Source organism: Calypte anna, chromosome W, assembly GCF_003957555.1.
Source record: "Calypte anna isolate BGI_N300 chromosome W, bCalAnn1_v1.p, whole genome shotgun sequence".
In the NCBI taxonomy this organism is placed as follows: Eukaryota; Metazoa; Chordata; class Aves; order Apodiformes; family Trochilidae; genus Calypte; species Calypte anna.
In genome coordinates, this window is record NC_044276.1 from 24,198,780 (window position 1) to 24,218,562 (window position 19,783).

Genomic DNA, 19,783 nt, shown 5'->3' on the forward strand with positions numbered 1-19,783 from the left:
ACCTAAACCTCCCCTGGCACAACTTAAGACTGTGTCCTCTTGTCTTGTTGAAGGTCGTCTGTGAAAAGAGTCCAGTTCCCACCTCGCTACAGCCTCCTTTCAGGTAGTTGTAGACAGCAATGAGGTCTCCCCTGAGCCTCCTCTTCTTCAGGCTGAACAGCCCCAGCTCTCTCAGCCTCTCCTCATAGGGCCTGTGCTCGAGTCCCTTCACCAGCCTGGTTGCCCTCCTTTGGACCTGCTCCAGCACCTCAATATCCTTCCTGAACAGCCCAGAACTGGACACAGGACTCAAGCTGTGGCCTCCCCAGGGCTGAGCACAGGGGCAGAATCCCTTCCCTGGACCTGCTGGCCACGCTCTTCCTCAGCCAGCCCAGGATGCCATTGGCCTTCTTGGCCACCTGGCCACACTGCTGCCTCCTCTTCAGCTTCCTGGCAAGCCAGACTCCCAGCTCCCTTGCTGCAACCACTCCCTGCCCAGCCTGGAGCTCCCCAGGGGCTTCTTGTGGCCAAAGTGCAGGACCCGGCCCTTGGAATCTTCAACCTCATCCCCTTGGGATCAGCCCAACTCTCCAGTCTCTCCAGGTCCCTCTGCAGAGCCCTCCTGCCTTCCAGCTGATCCACACTTCCCCCCAGCTTAGTGTCAGCTGGGAATTTCCTGAGGATGGACTCAATGCCCTCCTCTAAATCCTCCCTCAAGATATTAAACAGCACTGGGCCCAACACTGATCCCTGGGGGACACCACTAGTGACCGGCCGCCATTTTGATGCAGCCCCGTTCAGCACCACTCTCTGGGCCCGGCCCTCCAGCCAGTTCCTAACCCAGCACAGAGTGCTCCTGGCTGAGCCATGGCCTGACAGCTTTTCCAGGAGAATCCTAGGGGAGACGGTGTCAAAGGCCTTGCTGAAGTCCAGGCAGAGCACATCCACAGCCTTCCCCTCATCCCCCAGGCAGTCACCCGATGATAAAAGGAGCTCAGGTTGCTCAGACAGGACCTGCCCTTCCTAACCCCGTGCTGGCTGGGTCTGATCCCTTGCCCATCCTGCAGGTGCTGTGGGATTGCCCCCAGGATGAGCTGTTCCATAACCCTGCCAGGCAATGCAGCATCCCAGCCTGACCCAGCACAAACCATCTCCTCTCGTTGGAATTTGGGATGCAGGTGGCAAGTGCTCTGCTGAGAAGGGAATTTCTGCCACTGGAGGTACCAAAGCTCATCTTCTCAGGATGCTTCTCTTTGCCAGGAGCTGGATAACCACCCAAATCCATCAGGCTTCCCAAACCCCACTGATCCCATCACTTGTGGTGATGAGCCAAGGTCACTCCTAAATGCAAGTCCAAGGAAAACTCTGCTTTTCCCACCAGAAAATGAAGCTAAGGGAGCAGTGGCTGGAGGTGCCAGGAGCCCACTCCATCTGGAAGTATTTAAACAACATTTTTAAGGGTGTTTAACTCATGTTCAACCCTGCACTCTGGCCATCTGATGGTTCCCAGTTTGGGAGCAACCCAAATACAACCCATACTGAAAAATCTAAATTCCCTGTTCCCTCCAGGAAAGCCCTGGGAAACCAAAACCTTTATATCCTTCAAGTTCTACAGTTTGGTGCTTCTAGCTATCAGATCTAGAGTATCTTCCAAATGCAACACCAGGAGGACATGCAAGACCCTGGAGCTCTCTAAAAATGATAAAGGGACTGCAAAATCCCAGATTTGCCTGAGTAAGGATTGAATATTACTCAAAAAACACCCTAGGACCAAACTTGAGAGGAATGAAGGAAAAGAAAGGGCTGAGGTTCACCCAGGGCAGGCTCAGATGCAAGAAAAGTCCACTTAGCTCTAGCTCACAACCCCAGCAACCAGGGAAGAGATGTGGAGAGGAGTAAAAGAATAACAAGTGAGGGATCTGGTTATTTTCCTGGTGTAGGACAGAAAAACTCCAAGGTTATCTTCCTGGCACAGGACAGACACTTCTGGTTATTCCCCTGCCACCAAGCTCTTGCTCTTGCTGGGATTTCAAGCCTCACAGCCCCTCAGATGGTTTCATCACCTTCAGTCTCTAAATTCCTCTCACTCTGGTGTTGCTGTCATGTCTTGTGGCAAGGAAGTCAGAAAAAAATATTTATTTTGTTTAAACAAGCTGCCTGCTAATGTCCCACTGGGTACTGACATCTTCTGTGACACCATAAACCCTCCAGCTAGCAAAGAGTAGAAATTCCTTCAGAATGGAACAACCCTACAAGTGTCTTTGTAAAGCAGGGACCTAAAAGGGATTGGATGGATGCTTGGGAACATGTGGTTGCCTTTTTCTCCTGAGTTCCAGTGTCCTCATCCTGAGCTGAGGCTCCCCCATGTCCAGCTGCATCGAGGTGAAGGCGCCAGCGATGCTACAAAGGGAGGAATGATCTAAAAAGCCCCAAAAATCCCCCAAAAAGGCACCTTGGGGGACTTCTTTCTCCAAGCCATCTTGCCCATAAATCACTAAAATAAAAGCCTTTGACTGCAGTCATCCACCCCCTTGTAAAACAAGAGGCTTGGAGATGGAATTCCCAGGGCCTGAAGATCACGTTCTGCTATCAGCCTGTGAAAAAAAAGATAATTACAGCTCCCAGATATCTCTTGGGTGTGGAAAAAAGGCTTTTCTAATGTTTCAAACACCTAATTAGTTACCTGGAGGAAGACAAGTCACGTTAATGCTCCTTGCTGTGAAATGAACACTATTAATTTTAAAAAGGATGGAATTTTACTACCGTGAGTTCGTGGTTTTTTTTATTACCTCCCATTATCATTCTCTTTCCCCCTCCAAAATAAGATAAACCCCTTGGTTATAACCAGAAAACCTCAAAACTTCTGTAAATAGATCATCTGGGAATGAGAGTGTAAAGCTAGGGATGAATTCAGAAGTCAGACTTTAAATAAATCCAAGTATTTTGTATTAAGTGGTCCCTTAATTTTTTCAACAAGCAGGAACCTAAACTGGGACATTTTTTATCTTAGAATAATAGAATCATAGAATTGGCTGGGTTGGAAGGGAGCTCAGAGATCATCGAGTCCAACCCTTGAACCACTGTTGTGGTTGCTAGACCATGGCACTGAGTGCCACATCCAGGCTCTTTGGAAATATCTCCAGACACGGAGAATCCACTACTTCCCTGGGCAGCCCATTCCAAGGGCTGATCACCCTCTCCAGAAAGAAATTCTTTCTCAGCTCCAACCTAAACCTCCCCTGGCACAACTTGAGACCCTTTGTGCCCTCTTGTCTTGCTGAGAGTTGCCTGGGAAAAGAGCCCAACCCCCCCCTGGCTCCAACCTCCTTTCAGGGAGTTGCAGAGAGTGATGAGGTCTCCCCTGAGCCTCCTCTTCTCCAGCCTCAACACCCCCAGCTCCCTCAGCCCTTCCTTCCTCCCAGGAATTCTGCTGCATCCCTTCCCAGCCTCCTTGCTCTTCTCTGCACCTGCTCCAGCACCTCAAGCTCCTTCCTGAGGGACTTCCTGAGCTGAGGGGCCCAGAACTGGACACAGGACTCAAGCTGTGGCCTCCCCAGGGCTGAGCACAGGGGCAGAATCCCTTCCCTGGACCTGCTGGCCACGCTCTTCCTCAGCCAGCCCAGGATGCCATTGGCCTTCTTGCCCACCTGGCCACACTGCTGCCTCCTCTGCAGCTTCCTGGCAAGCCAGACTCCCAGCTCCCTTGCTGCAACCACTCCCTGCCCAGCCTGGAGCTCCCCAGGGGCTTCTTGTGGCCAAAGTGCAGGACCCGGCCCTTGGAATCTTCAACCTCATCCCCTTGGGATCAGCCCAACTCTCCAGTCTCTCCAGGTCCCTCTGCAGAGCCCTCCTGCCTTCCAGCTGATCCACACTTCCCCCCAGCTTAGTGTCAGCTGGGAATTTCCTGAGGATGGACTCAATGCCCTCCTCTAAATCCTCCCTCAAGATATTAAACAGCACTGGGCCCAACACTGATCCCTGGGGGACACCACTAGTGACCGGCCGCCATTTTGATGCAGCCCCGTTCAGCACCACTCTCTGGGCCCGGCCCTCCAGCCAGTTCCTAACCCAGCACAGGGTTGTTGTGTCTGTGCCTTTATTAGTTGGTTATTACAAACCAGTGGAAGTTCAACTAAAAGGAAAACTTGGTCCCAATCTCACAGAAGAACCCTTTGTCAGAAGGTTGTCTATTCAAACCTCAAAGTACTACTCATTGTAGAGTGCTTTTTTTCAATGTTCATTATTTTTTTTTAAAGATCAGAACCTTTTAATTTCATTTCTTGGGAAAAAATGTTTGCTAACAGTCAGTTATAAAAGGATAGCTACAAATCACAACTCATTATTTCAGCCAGCTTGACATTTAAAACTCTGCAATCAACCCAAATGGTATTCAGGGAGGTTGTATCTGATCTAAAATGCTAAAAAAATATTGTAAAAAGTTATTTTTTAGTTTAGTGGTAGATCAAACAGGCAAAAATAAACCTCTCCTGTGGTGACTAAGATGCTACCAGGCAAAGATGAAATGCCTGTGGGAAACAAAGCTTGCAGAGAAATAGAGGAGATAACAAACAGCAAGGTCAAGAACATAAAATTCACCCCAAAATTTGAACCTGGATGGAAAATCCAAACCTGGCCCATTTTGAAACTGCTCAGGACAAAAAATTGCTTCTCTAAATCATTTTGTAACCTTCAAAGGTAAAGGAAGGAGTTGGAGGATGGAGAGAGAACCAGTGCTCCCCAGCTGAAGACCTCCACTAGCTAAAAAGAAAAAAAAATAATTATTAAAAATAAAAAATCTGATTTTAGTCGATGTGAAAGGGGCTGGAGCTGCAATTACTCCTCCACCCTCATGGCACCCAAGGATCACCCAAGACCTTCCTGGGAGTAAAATGGGAAATAAATCCAAAAAGCAGCAATTTAAAAATTATATTTGATACATTTTTCAGGTGAACTTATTACTTTAGTGTAAAATAGGGGGTTTTAATGAGCTTTTGGCATCAGATGGGTTTAGAAAGGGCAGGTCCTGTCTGAGCAACCTGAGCTCCTTTTATCATCGGGTGACTGCCTGGGGGATGAGGGGAAGGCTGTGGATGTGGTCTGCCTGGACTTCAGCAAGGCCTTTGACACCGTCTCCCCTAGGATTCTCCTGGAAAAGCTGTCAGGCCATGGCTCAGGCAGGAGCACTCTGTGCTGGGTTAGGAACTGGCTGGAGGGCCGGGCCCAGAGAGTGGTGCTGAACGGGGCTGCATCAAAATGGCGGCCGGTCACTAGTGGTGTCCCCCAGGGATCAGTGTTGGGCCCAGTGCTGTTTAATATCTTGAGGGAGGATTTAGAGGAGGGCATTGAGTCCATCCTCAGGAAATTCCCAGCTGACACTAAGCTGGGGGGAAGTGTGGATCAGCTGGAAGGCAGGAGGGCTCTGCAGAGGGACCTGGAGAGACTGGAGAGTTGGGCTGATCCCAAGGGGATGAGGTTGAAGATTCCAAGGGCCGGGTCCTGCACTTTGGCCACAAGAAGCCCCTGGGGAGCTCCAGGCTGGGCAGGGAGTGGTTGCAGCAAGGGAGCTGGGAGTCTGGCTTGCCAGGAAGCTGAAGAGGAGGCAGCAGTGTGGCCAGGTGGCCAAGAAGGCCAATGGCATCCTGGGCTGGCTGAGGAAGAGCATGGCCAGCAGGTCCAGGGAAGGGATTCTGCCCCTGTGCTCAGCCCTGGGGAGGCCACAGCTTGAGTCCTGTGTCCAGTTCTGGGCCCCTCAGCTCAGCAAGTCCCTCAGGAAGGAGCTTGAGGTGGTGGAGCAGGTGCAGAGAAGAGCAAGGAGGCTGGGAAGGGATCCAGCAGAATTGCTGGGAGGAAGGAAGGGCTGAGGGAGCTGGGGGTGTTGAGGCTGGAGAAGAGGAGGCTCAGGGGAGACCTCATCACTCTCTGCAACTCCCTGAAAGGAGGTTGGAGCCAGGGGGGGGTTGGGCTCTTTTCCCAGGCAACTCTCAGCAAGACAAGAGGGCACAAAGGGTCTCAAGTTGTGCCAGGGGAGGTTTAGGTTGGAGCTGAGAAAGAATTTCTTTCTGGAGAGGGTGATCAGCCCTTGGAATGGGCTGCCCAGGGAAGTAGTGGATTCTCCGTGTCTGGAGATCTTTCCAAAGAGCCTGGATGTGGCACTCAGTGCCATGGGCTGGGAACCACGGGGGGAGTGGATCAACGGTTGGACTTGATGAGCTCTGAGCTCCCTTCCAACCCAGCCAATTCCATGATTCTGTGAAACCTAAATGAGGAACTTTCTGCTCTAGAACACTTCTGATTAATTGCTGTGGTCTTCATGTGTGGACACATCTGTACTTTGCATCACTGAGATCTTTCCAACTTGCATAGCCCATTGCATTTTAACAGAAAAAAAGCCCAGTCAAGCACGGAATAAGAGTTACTGACAGATCCTAGACACAAAATTCTCTTTTTTCTGCCCACTTTTTCATCAGCATCCTGGTATGAGAGGAACTAGGATGGACGAGCTCACTTTTAAACCTCAACTTTCATCTCAACCCCTCAAAGTGGAGGTTTATTGGTTGGCTGTTGGTTTCTTTCCTTCTAGATTAAAGCTTTGGTTTTGGTTGAAATTTAAGTGATCTTTCCAATCACCCTTCTGAGCAAGAAAAAATTCCCCTTTGATCCCATGTGGGATGAGCATGAAGATTAAAGAGGATCCCAAGAAGGGCTTGGGTGATTGCCACCACTTCCCAAAAGGTTTGTTTGGTTTATAAAGTAAAAAAAAAAACCAACAACACATCACAAAACAAATGCTATTTTTCTGGCTGGTCCCTGCAATGTCCCTGTGCCCTTTGTGATGCTCTCAGATGTCACGTAAATCTTCCCTGCTCTCCCCCAGGTGGGACCATCACCTTCCTCCAGACTTCAGAGTAACTCCTCTGACAATTCCTGTGCATCCCTAAGGTTAATGTCACATCCAATATGTAGTTTTGCAGTCAGAGAAACCAACTCCTTTGTCCAAAGAATCAAAAAAAAAAAAAAAAAAAAAAAGATGTTTTTTCCTCTTGAGAAAACGAGGTTAATTTTAGCTCAGTGAGTTTGCAAGGCTGGAGGTGCAGATTTACAAGTTTGAAACTCCAGGTGGTATTTTAAGCCTCCTGATGGAGAATTAGTGTAATTATTATTTTATTTGTTCAGTTCTTTGGTTATTTTAACACAGAACCCCCAGCCTGATGCAAGACACTCGTGAACAACAGAATTGCCACAGTTGGAAAAGAGCTTCAAGATGCAACTGTCAGCATCCCCCCCAGATAAAATATATCCATCAATATCTCCATGACCCACTAGAGCATGTCCTGCTTCTTTAGCTCTCATCAATCTGGCACATTCCCTCTTATTTTTCAATTAAATACAGATTCCAACTCAAGTCCCCTCAAAAGCTGATCTAGCAGCACCCACACAAGCACTAGTCCCTAACTGGTACCTGAAGTCTCTCTTAAGCGAGGTAAAATACAGGACAAGATACTTCAAGTGATTGATGAGGAAGAGAAAAAGAGAATTTTTCTTTTTTTCGTGGGTAAAAAAAACCATTTGCCAAGTTAGGAAAATAAAACACAGCAAGGAAAGGTGAGGGGGAAACGAGCATCGATGAGGAGGAGTCGTGCAACCACCAAACAATCTCTAGTGCCATCCTCAGAAAAAAACAACCTCCTGTCCAGCTCCACATGGATAAGATGGCCCAGAAAACCTTCCCAATCTCTCCTTCAACCTACATATTTTAAAGGTCTCACACCTTTTGCACAGCTCTAAAAGCTCTCTGGTTGTTTTGGGGTCACCAAATTCAGCTCTGCCAGTGACACAAAGACTCTCTACAACCATAGTGCCATCCTCACAAAAAAACAACCTCCTGTCCAGCTCCACATGGATAAGATGGCCCAGAAAAGGTTCCCAATCTCCTCTCCTCCCTCCTGCCTGTTTTTAAGGTCTCAGACCTTTTGCCCTGCTCTAAAAGCTCTCTGGTTGTTTTGGGGTCACCAAATTCAGCTCTGCCAGTGACAAAGTCTCTACAATCAATCTCTAGTGCCATCCTCACAAAAAAACAACCTCCTTTCCAGCTCCACATGGATAAGATGGCCCAGAAACGATTCCCAATCTCTCCTCCTCCCTACCTCTTTCTAAGGTCTCACACCTTTTGCCCTGCTCTAAAAGCTCTCTGGTTGTTTTGGGGTCACCAGATTCAGCTCTGCCAGTGACACAAAGTCTCTACAATCAATCTCTAGTGCCATCTTCATAGAAAACCAACCTCCTGTCCAGCTCCACATGGATAAGATGGCCCAGAAAAACTTCCCAATCTCCTCTCCTCCATCCTGCCTGTTTTTAAGGTCTCAGACCTTTTGCACAGCTCTAAAAGCTCTCTGGTTGTTTCGGGGTCACCAAATTCAGCTCTGCCAGTGACACAAAGTCTCTACAATCATAGTGCCATCCTCACAAAAACCAACCTCCTGTCCAGCTCCACATGGATAAGATGGCCCAGAAAAGGGTCCAAATCTCCTCTTCTCCCTACCTGTTTTTAAGGTCTCACATCTTTTGCCCTGCTCTAAAAGCTCTCTGGTTGTTTTGGGGTCATCAAATTCAGCTCTGCCAGTGACACAGTCTCTACAATCAAACAATCTCTAGTGCCATCCTCACAAAAAAACACCATCCTGTACAGCTCCACATGGATAGGATGGCCCAGAAAACCTTCCCAATCTCCTCCCCTCCTCCCTGCCTGTTTTTAAGGTCTCACATCTTTTGCACAGCTCTAAAAGCTCTCTGGTTGTTTTGGGATCACCAAATTCAGCTCTGCCAGTGACACAAAGACTCTCTACAATCATAGTGCCATCCTCACAAAAAACCAGCCTCCTGTCCAGCTCCACATGGATAAGATGGCCCAGAAAAACTTCCCAATCTCTCCTTCAACCTACCTATTTTCAAGGTCTCAGACCTTTTGCCCTGCTCTAAAAGCTCTCTGGTTGTTTTGGGGTCACGAAATTCAGCTCTGCCAGTGACACAAAGTCTCTACAATCATAGTGCCATCCTCACAAAAACCAACCTCCTGTCCAGCTCCACATGGATAAGACGGCCCAGAAAAGGGTCCAAATCTCCCCTCCTCCCTGCCAGTTTTCAAGGTCTCACACCTTTTGTCCTGCTCTAAAAGCTCTCTGGTTGTTTTGGGGTCATCAAATTCAGCTCTGCCAGTGACACAAAGTCTCTACAATCATAGTGCCATCCTCACAAGAAACCAACCTCCTGTCCAGCTCCACATGGATAAGATGGCCCAGAAAACCTTCCTAATCTCCTCTCCTCCTCCCTACCTGTTTTTAAGGTCTCACACCTTTTGTCCTGCTCTAAAAGCTCTCTGGTTGATTTGGAGTCACCAAATTCAGCTCTGCCAGTGACACAAAGACTCTCTACAACCATAGTGCCATCCTCACAAAAAAACAACCTCTTGTCCAGCTCCACATGGATAAGATGGCCCAGAAAAACTTCCCAATCTCTCCTTCAACCTGCCTATTTTCAAGGTCTCAGACCTTTTGCCCTGCTCTAAAAGCTCTCTGGTTGTTTTGGGGTCACCAGATTCAGCTCTGCCAGTGACACAAAGTCTCTACAATCAATCTCTAGTGCCATCCTCACAAAAACCAACCTCCTGTCCAGCTCCACATGGATAAGATGGCCCAGAAAACCTTCCCAATCTCCTCTCCTCCATCCTGCCTGTTTTTAAGGTCTCACACCTTTTGCACATCTCTAAAAGCTCTCTGGTTGTTTTGGGGTCACCAAATTCAGCTCTGCCAGTGACACAAAGTCTCTCTACAATCATAGTGCCATCCTCACAAAAAACCAACCTCCTGTCCAGCTCCACATGGATAAGATGGCTCACAAAACCTTCCCAATCTCTCCTTCAACCAATCTATTTTCAAGGTCTCACACCTTTTGCCCTTCTCTAAAAGCTCTCTGGTTGTTTCGGGGTCACCAGATTCAGCTCTGCGAGTGACACAAAGACTCTCTACAATCAAACAATCTCTAGTGCCATCCTCACATAAAAACAACCTCCTGTCCAGCTCCACATGGATAAGATGGCCCAGAAAACCTTCCCAATCTCCTCTCCTCCATCCTGCCTGTTTTTAAGGTCTCACACCTTTTGCCCAGCTCTAAAAGCTCTCTGGTTGTTTTGGGGTCACCAGATTCAGCTCTGCCAGTGACACAAAGTCTCTACAATCAAACAATCTCTAGTGCATTCCTCACAAAAAAACAACCTCCTGTCCAGCTCCACATGGATAAGATGGCCCAGAAAAACTTCCCAATCTCCTCTCCTCCATACCTGTTTTTAACGTCTCACATCTTTTGCCCTGCTCTAAAAGCTCTCTGGTTGTTTCGGGGTCACCAAATTCAGCTCTGCCAGTGACACAAAGTCTCTACAATCAAACAATCTCTAGTGCCATCCTCACAAAAACCAATCTCCTGTCCAGCTCCACATGGATAAGATGGCCCAGAAAAACTTCCCAATCTCTCCTTCAACCTGCCTATTTTCAAGGTCTCAGACCTTTTGCCCTGCTCTAAAAGCTCTCTGGTTGTTTTGGGGTCACCAAATTCAGCTCTGCCGGTGACACAAAGTCTCTACAATCATAGTGCCATCCTCACAAAAACCAACCTCTTGTCCAGCTCCACATGGATAAGATGGCCCAGAAAACCTTCCCAATCTCTCCTTCAAGCTACCTATTTTCAAGGTCTCACACCTTTTGCCCTGCTCTAAAAGCTCTCTGGTTGTTTTGGGGTCACCAAATTCAGCTCTGCCAGTGACACAAAGACTCTCTACAATCAGAGTGCCATCCTCACAAAAAACCAACCTCCTGTCCAGCTCCACATGGATAAGATGGCCCAGAAAACCTTCCCAATCTCTCCTTCAACCTACCTATTTTCAAGGTGTCAGACCTTTTACACAGCTCTAAAAGCTCTCTGGTTGTTTTGGGGTCATCAAGTTCAGCTCTGCCAGTGACACAAACACTCTCTACAATCATAGTGCCATCCTCACAAAAAACCAACCTCCTGTCCAGCTCCACATGGATAAGATGGCTCACAAAACCTTCCCATTCTCTCCTTCAACCAATCTATTTTCAAGGTCTCACACCTTTTGCACAGCTCTAAAAGCTCTCTGGTTGTTTCGGGGTCACCAAATTCAGCTCTGCCAGTGACACAAAGACTCTCTACAACCATAGTGCCATCCTCACAAAAAACCAACCTCCTGTCCAGCTCCACATGGATAAGATGGCCCAGAAAACCTTCCCAATCTCTCCTTCAACCTACCTATTTTCAAGGTCTCAGACCCTTTGCCCTGCTCTAAAAGCTCTCTGGTTGTTTTGGGGTCACCAAATTCAGCTCTCCCAGTGACACAAAGACTCTCTACAATCAGAGTGCCATCCTCACAAAAAAACAACCTCCTGTCCAGCTCCACATGGATAAGATGGCCCAGAAAACCTTCCCAATCTCCTCTCCTCCATCCTGCCTGTTTCTAAGGTCTCACACCTTTTGCCCTGCTCTAAAAGCTCTCTGGTTGTTTCGGGGTCACCAAATTCAGCTCTGCCAGTGACACAAAGACTCTCTACAATCATAGTGTAATCCTCACAAAAAAACAACCTCATGTCCAGCTCCACATGGATAGGATGGCCCAGAAAAGGTTCCCAATCCCCCCTCCTCCCTGCCTGTTTTCAAGGTCTCACACCTTTTCCCCTGCTCTAAAAGCTCTCTGGTTGTTTTGGGGTCACCAGATTCAGCTCTGCCAGTGACACAAAGACTCTCTACAATCAAACAATCTCTAGTGCCATCCTCACAAAAAAACAACCTCCTGTCCAGCTCCACATGGATAAGATGGCCCAGAAATGATTCCCAATCTCTCCTCCTCCCTACCTGTTTTCAAGGTCTCAGACCTTTTGCCCTGCTCTAAAAGCTCTCTGGTTGTTTTGGGGTCACCATATTCAGCTCTGCCAGTGACACAAAGTCTCTACAATCAATCTCTAGTGCCATCCTCACAAAAACCAACCTCCTGTCCAGCTCCACATGGATAGGATGGCCCAGAAAAGGGTCCAAATCTCCCCTCCTCCCTGCCTGTTTTCAAGGTCTCAGACCTTTTGCACAGCTCTAAAAGCTCTCTGGTTGTTTTGGGGTCACCAAATTCAGCTCTGCCAGTGACACAAAGACTCTCTACAACCATAGTGCCATCCTCACAAAAAAACAACCTCCTGTCCAGCTCCACATGGATAAGATGGCCCAGAAAACCTTCCCAATCTCCTCTCCTCCATCCTGCCTGTTTTTAAGGTCTCACACCTTTTGCCCAGCTCTAAAAGCTCTCTGGTTGTTTCGGGGTCACCAAATTCAGCTCTCCCAGTGACACAAACACTCTCTACAATCATAGTGCCATCCTCACAAAAAAACAACCTCCTGTCCAGCTCCACATGGATAAGATGGCTCACAAAACCTTCCCAATCTCTCCTTCAACCTACCTATTTTCAAGGTCTCACACCTTTTGCCCTTCTCTAAAAGCCCTCTGGTTGTTTCGGGGTCACCAAATTCAGCTCTGCCAGTGACACAAAGGCCACTTGAGCCTCTGTCTTCAGAGATGAAAGGTAAAATATGGACCTAAAGGTGCTCTCTGTGAGATGGACCAGTAATAACTGGAGGAGGCAAGATCCACAGAATCACTGTCAACACAAAAATGGTCCTTGATACCAAGCCAGTGAGCATTTCTCTAAATGTTGATGTCTACAAAAAGACACGGCAACAAAAGGACTTTCAATCTTCGTGCTTCTTTAACCAGAAAGAACACAAGATTGAGCCCAATATTATAGATACTTGAGAAGATCTTTGGGCACTCTGAGAACTCTCCCCCCACCTCAAAAAAGAAGAGTTGATGCCTACCTGTTGATTCCATCCCTGGAGAAGAAGACTGTGTAGGTCTGGATGTTGCCTCTGGCTTCTGCAGGTGGGCGCCAGCTGAGACGGACAAAGCGGCTGGAGACCAAAACAGGGACCACATCTCGGGGGGCAGAGGGGAGGACACTGGAACTTGGGACAGCTGGAGGGGAAGGAGAGGACTCAGTCAGAAAGGCCAATGGCCCAGGAGTGTCAGGGAAGGCAGGAGGTGAGGTGGTGGCCAGGGCTGGGGGGTTTAGGATACAAAGGACCAAGGCGGCACGGGGTAAGCGTGAAAAAAATCAGAGGGGATGGAAGAGAGAGAATAAAAATTAAAAAACAGTAAAATCACACCTTAAAATACCCCTTCCTAAATCATTTAGGGCTAAACAGGAGGAGGCTGTTTCCTTGGGCTACTTGGAAATGATTTTTTCTCCAAGTGAGCAGTGGAACAAGCTCCTTTGGTCCCTCCTACCTCACCCATTCTGTCTCTCGTGCCCCAAGCAAGAAATCAGTGGCCACTCAAAGCCTGAAGCCTACAAAGCAGCTGGTCTGGGAAGAGCAGAAGCTAAGGAGTGTTTCAAGACATTATTTGTGGAAAAACTGCATCCAACTGGGATAAAATGAAAAGGAAAGAGACAGCAGGACTTCATGTTAACATTGTTCAACATTGAAAAGAGTTCAGGCTATGTGTACAATCCAGAAAAGGCCAAACTGGAGATTAAAAAAAAAATCATTGGAGAATAGAACCTTTTAATCAAGTTTTAGGGTCTGGTTGTTGCCCACTGAACCCATGTGGAAGCTGCCCCATCAACATAAATTTTTATGTGGTTTTTAATAATAAGGAATCAGCTGAACGTTGATTTAGCAAGTGTCTTATGAAGGCCTCACCCAACCTTCTCTGAGGATAAACACCATCTCTGATTTCCCACCCCAAACAGGAGGTTTCCACCATGGGTATAGACCAAAAAAGAAATTTATTTGCTCCTTATCTCACCTTTTTTATGGTCAGTATACTGTGAACCCTATTGGTAGCATTCATTTAAAAATCCCACAGGATTTTTACCACTGGTGGATGATCTCAAGAGCTTATGAAGAATCACTTCATGGGATAAAAACCATGCCATTCACTGAACACCACTGAATATTTGAGATATTATCCCTAAATTATTATTAAAAGTCATTAACAGCACTACTACCACGAGCAAACACTATTGCCTCTTCCTCATGGTGATCAACCCCAAACCAGAGGGAATTAAGGAAATTCCCAGAGGCATTTCCGGAGTAAATGAAGTGTAGAAAAAAAATCATTTAAGCTCTTGGCTTCTCAGCTCTTTGGGCTGGGAGGGGTTATTTGCCTTGAGGTCACATTTAGAGTCCTTAGTCCTGGGCCACTGCTCTAAATAATCTGCAAACATAAGGCTCAAGTAGAATCCTGTGCACACTCATATTGCAAAGATCATTATTATTATTTCTTTTTCATTATTTTTTTTCACAGGTACAAGAAAGAAGCTTTGGGCTTCTGGGATGACACCAAGCTGGGAGGAAGTGTGGACCAACTCGAAGGCAGGAGGGCTCTGCAGAGGGACCTGGACAGACTGGAGAGTTGGGCTGATCCCAAGGGGATGAGGTTCAACAAGGCCAAGTGCTGGGTCCTGCACTTTGGCCACAACAACCCCATGCAGCGCTACAGGCTGGGCACAGAGTGGCTGGAGAGCAGCCAGGCAGAAAGGGACCTGGGAGTCTGCATTGACAGGAAGCTGAACATGAGCCAGCAGTGTGCCCAGGTGGCCAAGAAGGCCAATGGCATCCTGGCCTGTATCAGAAACAGCGTCACCAGCAGGTCCAGGGAGGTGATTCTGCCCCTGTACTCAGCGCTGGTTAGGCCACACCTCGAGTCCTGTGTCCAGTTCTGGGCCCCTCAGTTTAAGAAGGATGTAGAGGTCCTGGAACAGGTCCAAAGGAGGGCAACCAGGCTGGTGTAGGGACTCGAGCACAGGCCCTATGAGGAGAGGCTGAGAGAGCTGGGGCTGTTCAGCCTGAAGAAGAGGAGGCTCAGGGGAGACCTCATTGCTGTCTACAACTCCCTGAAAGGAGGCTGTAGCGAGGTGGGAACTGGACTCTTTTCACAGACGACCTTCAACAAGACAAGAGGACACAGTCTTAAGTTGTGCCAGGGGAGGTTTAGGTTAGATATTAGAAAGAATTTCTTCACGGAGAGGGTGATCAGGCTATGGAATGGACTGCCCGGTGAGGTGGTAGATTCTCCGTCCCTGGAGACATTTAAAAAAGGACTGGATGTGGCACTCAGTGCCATGGTCTAGCAACTGCTCCGGTGGGTCAAGGGTTGGACTAGATGATCTCTGAGGTCCCTTCCAACCCGGCTAATTCTATGATTCTATGATTCTATGACTCATGTACTCCAAGCCTAAGTGCTTTGTCTTCTTCTGAGAACTTCAGTAGGTGAACATCTCCAGAGGAGTATTAAGGGCAAAACTGGAAAAAAAAAACCCCAACAAACCTAGGAGGCTTTTCTATTTAGAGTTGTGGTACTTAAATCACACACAGTAATTCAGAAAAAGTCCTCTTATTAACCATCTTGGCACCTGAGCATCAGGAGAAACTCAACTCTCCCACAAAACACCTCAATTTATGGCTCCACCACCAAATCCCCATCCTGCTGGTAGAGGAAAGAAGCCTGGGACCTCTCTTCCATCAAAACCCAGTGCTCTGATCAGCCCCAAATCCAGACCCTGAGGCCAAGAAGGACATTGAGGGGTTGGAGTGTGTCCAGAGAAGGGAATGGAATTGGGAAAGGGTCTGGAGAGACCAGAGAAGTCCAGATCCTGGAGCAAAGGAGGCTGAGAGGAGACCTTGTGGCTCTCTGCAAGCCCCTGAGAGGAGGTTGGAGCCAGGGGGAGTCGGGCTCTGCTCCCAAGGAAGAAGGGATGGGAGAAGAGGAATTGAGCTGGAGGTTTAGATTGGAGCTTGGGAAGAATTTCTCCCTGGCAAGGGTTGTCAGGGCCTGGCCCAGGCTGCCCAGGGCAGGGCTGGAGTCCCCATCATTCCTGGAGGGATTTCCAAGGCCTGGAGATGTGGTGCTGAGGGCCATGGGGCAGTGGTGGCCTTGGCACTGGTTGGACTGGGTGATCTTTAAGGTCTTTTCCACCCAAAGTGATTGAATGATTCCATTTTCTGGTTTTATTTAGGTTGACTATATATATATGGGTGTCTAACCCCTCCCCAGACATTTATGAGAACATTTACCCAACACAGATGATGAAACCCAAAGAGCTTCTCACACCATCAAACATTAATATTAACCTTTAAACAAACCAAAAAATATAAAAAAATATGGACATGAATTTATCCCCTTTGTCACCTCGGCCAAAGGCAGCTGAGCAGCAAGGTGTCAACTTTGGAAAACAACAGAAAAAAAAAAAAACTGAGATGAAAAGCAGTAAAATTAGAGAATCACAGAATGCTTTGGGTTCCAAGGGACCTTAAAGATCATCAAGATCCAACCCCCCAGGTTGCTCCAACCTGACCTGAGACACTGCCAGGGATGGGGCAGCCACAGCTTCTCTTGGAAACCTGGCACAGGGGCTCAGCACCCTCAAATTCAACAATTTCTTCCCAATGTTTAACCTAAATCTCCCCTCTTCCAGTTTAAAGTCATTCCCCCTCACCCTATAACTCCATGTGCTTATCAAAAGTCCAACTTTTTAATCCCCATGTCCAAAACCTACTCAGTTTCACAGATTTTATTTCAGGAGTCATTTTTGCCTTAAAAAAAAGATTAATAATAATAATTAAAAGAGTCACAGACTGGTTTGGGTTGGAAGAAACCTTAAAGTTAATCCAATTCCAACTTTCATCCATGGGCAGGGACACCTCCCACCAGCCCAGGTTGCTCCAAGCCCCATCCAACCTTCAACACTTCCAGGGATGGGGCAGCCACAGCTTCTCTGGATTCCAGATCTTGGGATGGAAACTCTCTAAAATAAATATATTTCCCTCTGCCTTCCACTAAAATCTGCAGAGCCATCACTGACAAAAAGCAAACAACCCCATTTTTAGTGTTTATTTTTAGTGTTGCAAACAACCCCAGCACAATATGGAGGGACACGGAGCCTGGAATTATCTCAGCAAGTAATGCTTACAATCCCTCAAGCTTTCACCTGACTCCACCAGCTCAATCCAACCACCAGTTAAAGCATCTCCATCAGGCTGACAGGCTCTGATTTGAGCCTGATGTGCCTTATATTAACTCCTTGCCAAGCACATCTTGCTCTGCTCTCCTGGCAGCAGGGATAATCATCAGCTTCTGTACAAAACAAGCATGAAACTTGACAGTTTGGGGCATTTTCCACAGGGCTAAATAACTATCAAAGAAACAGAGATGGGCTTGACACAACTGATCCCATTTAGGGAGCCAAATGGAACACCTCGAATCCAGAACCAAGTCCCCCATAATTTTTAATTCAGAATCAGAAGTGACTTTTGGGTGAATTTCTTATTATTTCTAATTAATAAGCCCCATCCTTGCACCCCTAATGATCAGTGTGATCATTAACTAATTAAATTCTGGCCTTCTTTCTAGGCCAGGGGACAGTCTTGTTTCTATGGACATTGTCTCAGACAGCCTTTGTCTCCAGAAAGTCTCAGATTGTTCAAGTTACTCAATTAGCTGAGTCCTGAAGAGTCAAACAAATATTCACAGAATCATAGAATCACAGAATTGGCTGGGTTGGAAGGGAGCTCAGAGCTCATCAAGTCCAACCCTTGATCCACTCCCCCCGTGGTTCCCAGCCCATGGCACTCAGTGCCACATCCAGGCTCTTTGGAAAGATCTCCAGACACGGAGAATCCACTACTTCCCTGGGCAGCCCATTCCAAGGGCTGATCACCCTCTCCAGAAAGAAATTCTTTCTCAGCTCCAACCTAAACCTCCCCTGGCACAACTTGAGACCCTTTGTGCCCTCTTGTCTTGCTGAGAGTTGCCTGGGAAAAGAGCCCAACCCCCCCCTGGCTCCAACCTCCTTTCAGGGAGTTGCAGAGAGTGATGAGGTCTCCCCTGAGCCTCCTCTTCTCCAGCCTCAACACCCCCAGCTCCCTCAGCCCTTCCTTCCTCACAGCAATTCTGCTGGATCCCTTCCCAGCCTCCTTGCTCTTCTCTGCACCTGCTCCAGCACCTCAAGCTCCTTCCTCAACTTCCTGAGCTGAGGGGCCCAGAACTGGACACAGGACTCAAGCTGTGGCCTCCCCAGGGCTGAGCACAGGGGCAGAATCCCTTCCCTGGACCTGCTGGCCACGCTCTTCCTCAGCCAGCCCAGGATGCCATTGGCCTTCTTGGCCACCTGGCCACACTGCTGCCTCCTCTTCAGCTTCCTGGCAAGCCAGACTCCCAGCTCCCTTGCTGCAACCACTCCCTGCCCAGCCTGGAGCTCCCCAGGGGCTTCTTGTGGCCAAAGCGCAGGACCCGGCCCTTGGAATCTTCAACCTCATCCCCTTGGGATCAGCCCAACTCTCCAGTCTCTCCAGGTCCCTCTGCAGAGCCCTCCTGCCTTCCAGCTGATCCACACTTCCCCCCAGCTTAGTGTCAGCTGGGAATTTCCTGAGGATGGACTCAATGCCCTCCTCTAAATCCTCCCTCAAGATATTAAACAGCACTGGGCCCAACACTGATCCCTGGGGGACACCACTAGTGACCGGCCGCCATTTTGATGCAGCCCCGTTCAGCACCACTCTCTGGGCCCGGCCCTCCAGCCAGTTCCTAACCCAGCACAGAGTGCTCCTGGCTGAGCCATGGCCTGACAGCTTTTCCAGGAGAATCCTAGGGGAGACGGTGTCAAAGGCCTTGCTGAAGTCCAGGCAGACCACATCCACAGCCTTCCCCTCATCCCCCAGTTGGGTCACCCCATCATAAAAGAGCTCAGGTTGGTCATATTCTGTGCTTTTTTTATGTTTTTCAGCTGTTGTCTCCTCAGACCTCAAACCTCTGAGTTGGTTTTGTTTCTCTGACCTCCTGCCATGTCTTGGCCACACAAAAAACTTAGAACAAAGATGAACCCAGGAGCTGCTTCACTGCAAACCATACTTTTATCCAGCACAGGAGCAATTTTAACCCAAACCATCTATTCATTGACCACACAGCTCCAAGCAGAGATGGAAAACGAAGGCAGATGGCTGTATAATTAAAATATTTTCCTGGATTATGGGTGTCAGCTCCAAGCTCTACAACATTTTCAGTACAAGGTACAACATCTCACGAGCCCTCTCTGATCTTTTCCCCCCTGCACAATGAAATAATCATGCTTTTTTTTTTTTTCATGTCTTTTTCTTTTAATTCTATGACATGAATCACACCTACAACACTCAGCAGGCAGTAATAATAATAATAATAAAAAAAACCACCTCCAAAGTCACTTAGCCTGAGACAGAACTCAATATGCAGAGTAAATCCAGTGAGATGCTCAGATCTCAGGGAAATAAAAGTATCAAACCAGACTGATGAGGATCCAAGAGGACTTTTTTTCAAGCTCAGGTGCCAGGATTACTTTGGGTTTTCTCACTCCCATTTTTTTCCCTGCTGCAGGAATTCCATCAGTGCAGTCACTCTGCATTTCTGCTTCGCCCCATCACCTTCTCGTGCAAAATGGCATCAAAGAAATGCTGCCATCCAGCTTGAAAATCAACCAAGAGAACCAGCTGAGCCTGAATTTCCTGGAAAAGGGAAATTTGGAAATTATCCTGGCAGATTTTGAATGCTTTCCTATTTTGGGAGGCAGATGAGCAGCAGAGGAACAAGATCACCCATCACCCCATGGATGGGGCAACCTGGGCTGCTGGGAGATGTCCCATGGAAAAGGGTTGGATTCTTAAG

At 47.9% G+C, this 19,783-nt stretch overlaps 1 protein-coding gene across 1 annotated transcript in view; it reads right to left on the reverse strand.

Annotated features, from left to right (window-relative positions):
* DCC (DCC netrin 1 receptor) overlaps window positions 1–19,783 on the reverse strand; it is a 459,073-nt gene that overhangs the window by 160,624 nt on the left and 278,666 nt on the right. The window contains exon 8 of the mRNA XM_030468363.1: window positions 12,904–13,060. Coding sequence (XP_030324223.1) covers window positions 12,904–13,060 — 157 coding nt within the window. The remainder of the gene's footprint in view (window positions 1–12,903; window positions 13,061–19,783) is intronic.